Here is a 7,649-nt window from a genome sequence, read left to right on the forward strand (position 1 = left end):
ACTTGAATGTATTTCGTTTCTACCTCTGAAGATGGTGCACCTGTTCTAGAATCGCTTGGAATTCTCCCTCTGGGCAATCCACGGTACTCTTACATTCAGCCCATAAATCTGCTGGAACCACAATTTCAAATAAAAGTATTTAAATCAATCCACAAAACCCTCAAGATAGTCACAAATCGTTCGACCTGCTTGTACCATTCCACTGGCTTTTCTTTCAATCTAGGGAAATCGTTCATAAATGACAAAATATCTTGTCTATTTCATGGCACATGAGCATATCCTCGTCAAGGTACTTCGCTCGTAGAAAGCATTTGCACATTCCCATCACTGCCAATATAGCAATCAGTAGGTGACTGCACATGAACTCTTTTTGTTTCCTTCTTTTTCGACCATCTGTCTTCCCACGTTTGTCTGTCATCTCATTTTCGGATTTTCATTAGCTCTTTTTATCTGTAATTTCCGTCCTGGTTCTCCCATGTTCACAATGTCTTTCTTGGTAAAATCCATCCTGTAAAATCTCTGCAAACCCTTTGTATTTTGAATATCTACCCAATATGTCTGAGCCAATTCAAAAAATCTCTCATAAGTCGTTTTACAGAGAAACAACAGTTCCCCCCCTCCTCGTGAGCCTCAAATCTTACAGGGCTAAGTGTTCCCAGAATTATTTCTTCTAATTCAACTTTTAATCGGCTCACATCCATCTATTTATTTGAACTGAGTTATGTGCTGAACTTGAACATGCAACCATATCTGAAATACGGGTTGAACTTGAAACTGAAGATTGTGATGAAACTGAATTTATAATTGGAGCTGAAACTGAAACCATAACGGAACCACGATTATTTGGAGTACTGTATCCCTTTAGCCATTCATCAAGTTCTTGAGAAGTAATCCCTGACTGCTCTCCTGTACTATTTAAACTTCCATTAGTAAAATGTGCATTCATTCCAGGCTGTACATTTAGTACATATGAATCTGGAGCTGAAACAGATTGGCAGAGTCGTGTTTGAAGTATGAGAATTCAGTTTAGGAGGTCCACTCGGTCTGGGACAATAAAAAGGTGGAAACCACTGCACCATTCTTTACGTTATGTCAGCTTGTGTCTGATTAGGGACAATATTCACAGCAGCATTATTGGCCCACTTCGGAACCATGGACATGTAAATGAGTGATTTCACTGTCCGATCTGAAGAACTCCAATGTACTCTATTTACTCCAGTAGGTACAGCCAAATTATCAATCGTATTGACTTATAAAGAGTCACAACAGGTCCAATAGTAACGGTCAAAGCATCTGGAGCATTTGAATCGATCAGCTTTATTGGAGCTGACATTTCTGTCCTACTGTTCATAAGAGAAATAAGCATTGATTCCTTTGGTATTGCAGGCTACAAAGGAGCTTTAAGTCCGTAGAAAACTGACATCAGCACGCCGGGTGGGGCATATATGGCTCCATTGATGTCACTTCCGTGGACGACATCAGGACGGAGCCAAGCGACGCCACCTCCCAGCTTGCATAGGTATTGCTGGGAAAAAAGATTTTCCGAATCCAGTCTGACTCCTGTGTCTCTACCAGATATATTGTTACTGAAGGTAAGTAACTCTTCCATCAGCTCCGATAAATACATGTGGCTATGGTGTAATTTCACTCCCATACTGGACGCTCAGCCTCGGCCTGTCGCCTCCACACTCCTGACTAGAGGCAACGAATAGGCTAACCGGCCACGAAGGTACACTCCTGTATGCTGCTCAGCTCCCGATCACTTATCAAAAAAAAAATACGAATTTGCGGACCTTGTCTCAATACGATCCTGATATTACTTTCCTTACTGAGACTTAGGCAGACAGTACATCTGATCCGGACATCAAAATCGCTATGCCTAAAGGCTTCAACATTGAAAGGCTAGACAGAACAGACAAAAGAGGTGGAGGGCTAGTGATCATCTATCGCAACTCGCTTGATGCCAGTTTCTCTCCAGTATTTCATCTAGATTGTGAAGCACTCCTTTTCAGTATAAAAAAGAACAAATCACACACATTTACAAATCTATCGTCCTCCGGGCCCAAGAGCTAGTTTTGTTCACAAAATCCTGTCCTTTATAGAATCCTGCATAATGTATGCAAGCGTCTATGCAAACCCAACTGGTTTTGTATACTTTTTGTTCTGGTTGTCTTATTGAGAGTCTCTCTACACTCTTTCCTTGTTTTGAACGATATATTTGGGGATTAAGAGTGTACCACTACGTTTTCCCTACCTCTCTTTTTGTTGAACTAATGTATGCAAGCTTCACGATTGTTGCAGATTTCAACTTTCATCTCGAGTTGTCTTCCAATGGTGACACTGGTCACCTGGTGGATATGCTCAAGTGTTTTAACTTACACCAACTAATTGATCTTCCCACTCTTGTGGCAAACCATACGTTGGATAGAATCTTTACAAACAACGCACATTTGGAAATAGATCAAATATTGCCACTTTTATGGGCGGACCACACGGCAGTCTTCTTTTCAGTGATATCTCCTTACAATAGAGTGGCACCTAACAACACAATCAGAACTAATAAATACAGACCATGGAAAAATCTTAAAAGTAGAGGATCTGCAGGGTACTCTCTCTGAGTCAGCTCCTGCTCCCGACAATAACATTGATAATGCAGCAATTAACTCTACTAGCTGGCTGGATGTGGTGTGGCACCCATCAGCCCCTGGTTCTCGCTGGCTCTAAAAGCTGCGCAGCTTAAGTGCAGACATCAGGAGCGGAAATGGAGCAGAGATTATCTTCCAGATTAAATAATGTAATATAAAAAAGTGCTTTCCGAGTATAAATAAATAATCGAAGCAGAAAAGACCAGATAATTTTCTGGGAAAATCAAACTAGCCGCAAACTCGACCATGGAACTTTTTAAAATAGTCAAAAATCTGTCTAAAAAAAAAATTGTAACATCTTTGTACCTGATGTATCCTTCTGCAATAAGTTGGCGGACTTTTTCCAACTCCAGGTCAACTCTATTTTTCAAGTGTTTTCTCTGAATACATCGAGCATTGATTCTTCCCCGTATCAAGAAGAGCACTACACCCCGGATCAGTCTTGGGGCCCTGTGAATCTCCCATTCTTGAGATGTTTTCACCTCTGACGTGGGAAAAAACGATAAATCTCATAGGGTCCATTAAATCCGGAGCCCCCTCGGACCTTGTCCCCTACGGGTCTTCAATCTGGTGGCCAGCAAGGTGGCCAGGCCGCTGAAGAAACTACTAAATATGGCATTGAGCTCAGGGCATTACCCAAATATCTGGAAAAAAAGCCTCCATTCTGCTCTTGGTGAAAAAAACATCCCTTGACCCAAAGCTGGTGGAAAGCTACAGATCCATCTCCAGTCTTCTGTTTCATGCCAAGATTTTAGAGAAGGCAATTAATGAGGAAATACTAACTTTTTTGGACACAAACCAGCTGCTCGACCCCTCACATTTCGATTTTAGAGAAAGACATTGTACGGAGTCCGCCCTAATGGCTGCATCTGAGGAAATAAAAGATACAGTGGACAAGGGCTGCAGAACTGCATTAATCCTATTGGAGCTCTCCGCCGCCTTCAATACTGTTCACCACGCACTTCCTATCAAACGTCTTCATTCTCTGGGCTTGAGGAATACTGCATTAATATTGCTGAGCTCGTTCCTTGAAGGTAGACAGCAGTGAGTCGATGTTGGAGATGTAAAGTCTAGACCATTCTCTCTCCCCCGTGGGGTGCCTCAGGGTTCTGCACTCAGTCCCACCCTTTTCAATGTGTATGTCATGCCCTTGGCAAAACTCATTCACAGTTTTGGCCTGGCTGTGTTATCCAATGCGGATGATACACAGATAGTGGTATCCATTTCATCACATGTGGAAAATGATGCACACAACTTTTGCAGGTGCATCGCCGCAGTCGCAGGTTGGATGCAGAGAAACTTTCTTAAGCTAAACTCTTACATAACAGAGGTTCTGCTTTTTAGGAAAGTGACCTCCTTTTGGGATGCATCCTTGTGGCCCTCTGAGTTGGGGCATTGACTCATCCAGTGGATAAGGCAAGAAACTTGGGAGTAATCTGAGACGCCAAACTATGGGTTTTTTCCCAAATGAATGTGGTGACATCAACTGGGTTTTTTATGTTGATGGTCCTAAAAACAATTCTCCCGTTCATGCCATTTGAACTGCAAAAAACGGTGCTGATGGCTCATCGCCCCCAAAATGGACTACTGCAATGCCCTCTATCTAGGCTCCTCCAAATACCTGATAAAAAACGGCAATCTTTACAGAATGCTGTAGCAAGAACACTACTGAAGTTCAAACCAATTTCTCACCTACTCTTTGACCTTCACTGGCTGCCGGTGGAGAAGAGGATATCCTTTAAGGCTCTGTGTTTAACCCACAAGGCGCTTTATAGAACCGGTCCTTCTTTTTTCCATGATCAGTTCTCTTGGTACTTGCCCAGCAGGAACATCAGATCAAGCTCTGTTCACATGGCCGTTGTTCAAAGAATTAACAGAGCAAAATGGGGTAGAAGACCGCTTGCATACTGCGGTGGAAAGCTATGGAATTCCCTGCCTCTCTTACTTCGCTCACAACCCATCCTGCGGCAATTCTGTAAAGAACTGAAGATTTGGCTATTTCCACTCCACTGTGCAACACCTTAGACCCTCGCCCAGGTTGGTGACCTCTCCACCCCCAACTTGATTCGCATAGTGCTAAGACACTCACCGGTATTGCTCACTTTACAACATTACTTCATTCATTCATCATGAGGAACGGTCAACTGATGTGCTAATATCATGAAGGTTACTGATGGGTCATTGTACAATAGGCTTTGACTTGGTGTCCGTTCTTCAACTGACAAACAAACCGGGTTGGACTGTGGAATCCAGGTCATATTGACAGGACAGCTAGCCTCTGGATCCATTATGGAATCTAGGAACTTGCAGGATCTTGTCTTAGTCCTACTGCAAGTGGTAGACAGAGACAGAGAGATATGATTTAGTAATGGCCAGTTATGCATGTGTGATGAGGGACTGGGTGTACAGTGGTAAATGGTAATCCATTGCATGTGCTTTAGTCTTTCTTGAGAATTTAAAAAGAAAAGGATGAAGCAATGAGTATATAGGTGAATATGATAAGTTACCTTAAATGTTAGTTATCTATATGTAACCATCTTCTTTTCTACGAGCCCCTGAAAAAAGCATGAATTATGCACTGAAGCTATTCTGAGTTCGATGTTTTCTCCATCCGTGCTCTTTAAACCTTTCAGATATGCAGGTCAAAGTCTTATATTATAGCCATTTGGATTATTAGATATAAATGTAAGATTGCCCATAACCAAACTCTGTTACTTCCTGTTTCTTCATTAAACTTTGATAGCCATTGATATTTAACAGTGTGTTCTGAGATTGTTTTGTTTAATCTACTGACATGTTTATGCACTTTACTAATCAGGCTTGTATATGTTTTCCTTTTATTAGATGATGATGAAATACAAAGACAAGAAGTGGTATCAATTCTGATAACCCAAATTTCATCATTAATTTCATCCAGAAGAAAAAATAGAAATCATCCATTTTCTCTTCATTTATTTTTGCTGGACATTTTGGGGCGGGAAAGAGGGATTGGGAAAGAAATTTATCAATGGATACGGTTGTTTCCTAGCACAAATCATACACTTTTTTTTTTACCTCAGTCACGTGGCTTTAACTGAGGTGCATTATATTACAACAATCAAACTTAAGTGTTTCTCTCACGGCTATTGGATATTATGACGCTTGGGAAGTGAAGAATGGAGCAAAGAGGACTCAGCTGTGGCCAAGGACAATGATGCGGTAATGGTGAGGGATGAGCAATCTGCGCAGAGCTGGATCATTCCTATGTGAAAATTTCATATGCCAAAAGTTTCTGCGCTATTGTATCTGCTGCCAGTGTATTAACCTCTATTAACCTCCTGTGGGAGGAGGCAATAAATCAGGGGTCCAAGAGCTGGATTAGCTAAAGTCATGGGCTGTCTGATTGGACTAGTGGCAGCTAACCTACTCCTAGCTATCCATGGAACTTACTAGAACTTGCCATCATTGAAAAAGTATGTTCGTTTTTTATCATCTCTTACAACAAAGAGGCTGGACAAATGGGAACGCCTACTGTACAGTATATTGAAAAAGGATAATGCAGTGGTAGACCTGTGAAGAAAAAGACTATTCATGGACAGCTGATGTAGTATTCTGTATTCAGTCCATGCTCTGTAAAGTGCAAGAGACGAAGTAAAAACAAGTGCACAATATGACCGAACCACGTTGCATGCTGGGAGTTTGCATTTCTTTTGCAGATGTGCAGTGTGGAAACATTGTGGCGAGGAGAATACTTCAATGTCTATCAACTGTGCTCTTATCAGTTCAGCAGATAAAGTTATTTTATTGTTTCCAGATATTAAAATATGTTGGAATTAGCCACGGGTTCATTCATGCTGTGAGTTTTATAACTTGTTTTTAGAATGTTCCTTTGAAGAAAATGGGTTACAAATATTGTGAAACGCCAGTATTTTAATATTTGGATAAGGCTAACATCAACATTTGGTTAATTGCAACCAAGTGAAATACGTATATCTCAGATCTAAAGAAGTGTACACCGACAGAAATTACCAGTGAGGTGGGGAGTGGAAGCATGTACCCTTGAACATTTACCTATAGCATGTGCGTTTTTGAGCACATATATTAATTTTATTTTTTAAGTTGGCATGATAGAAAATGGAATTTCCTTATAATTGTTTATTAAGAAAGAAATCATTATGACAGTGAACTGTTGTGTTTTCAGTAGGTGCAATGGAAATCAGAAACCAAAAAAATGGGTTATTATGCCTTTTATACCCACCCTTGAGTGACTGCACCTGCAAAAGAAGAAAGACAAGTTCCAACATGATCAATATTGAAGGATGCCTGTTTTGTAAAGTTGTTGATTGCCTCTATCCATCTTGAATGGTTAGACGACCTTAGCCAAAGTGAGGATATTTTATTTCCATTCTCCACGTTCAGTTATGCCTTCGACAGCCTTATTTCAAATTGGCAAACAGACATCCAACTGTTTTTATCTTGAAAGGTAGAATAATTGTTATATGTACTGGATGCTATGTGTAATTTACTTTTTCAATTCAGGAACACGTCGCTAAGCAAACGAATCTCATCGGAATTATCACACTCGCATTGACCTGCTTAATCCGTTCAATAGTCTTTCTCTTTTTTGTTTACATCCAATGGAAAAGGTGCACTGCTGTGTAGAAAGTTTACAGTAAATATGTCTCATCTCTAGTATGTGGATGATTGCGTTCTTCCATTGTCAAATTAATTATTCATCGGTCTTTCATTTGTTGTATGTTTGTTTGACATCAAGCAATATGGTTCTGTCTCTTGTGCGATTGTTGGACTGACATTTTTTTGAAGACCATATATATTGTATTTATTAAAAAGCTAAGCATTTATGTACCATGGGCACTAACGTCACTGCTCATACCGTAGCTAACCAACTAAGCTAAAAGATGCAGCCATCACGCAGGTTATGACTACATGCATTTACTTAGAAGCTACCATGCTGTTCAAACTTCAACAGTAAGCTGCCTTTTACCATGCATTGTTTGTTGTCTG

General features: G+C 40.6%; 1 protein-coding gene across 17 annotated transcripts in view; it reads left to right on the plus strand.

Annotated features, from left to right (window-relative positions):
• Positions 1-7,316, plus strand: part of STXBP5 (syntaxin binding protein 5) — a 1,512,194-nt gene extending 1,504,878 nt beyond the window's left edge. For all 17 annotated transcript variants that reach the window (XM_078649248.1, XM_078649254.1, XM_078649249.1 and 14 more), the window contains one exon: positions 5,490-7,316. In XM_078649248.1, the coding sequence (XP_078505374.1) occupies positions 5,490-5,531 (42 nt within the window). In that variant the 3' untranslated portion in view covers positions 5,532-7,316. The remainder of the gene's footprint in view (positions 1-5,489) is intronic.
• The last annotated feature ends 333 nt before the right edge of the window (positions 7,317-7,649 follow it).

Source organism: Lissotriton helveticus, chromosome 6, assembly GCF_964261635.1.
Source record: "Lissotriton helveticus chromosome 6, aLisHel1.1, whole genome shotgun sequence".
NCBI lineage: Eukaryota > Metazoa > Chordata > Amphibia > Caudata > Salamandridae > Lissotriton > Lissotriton helveticus.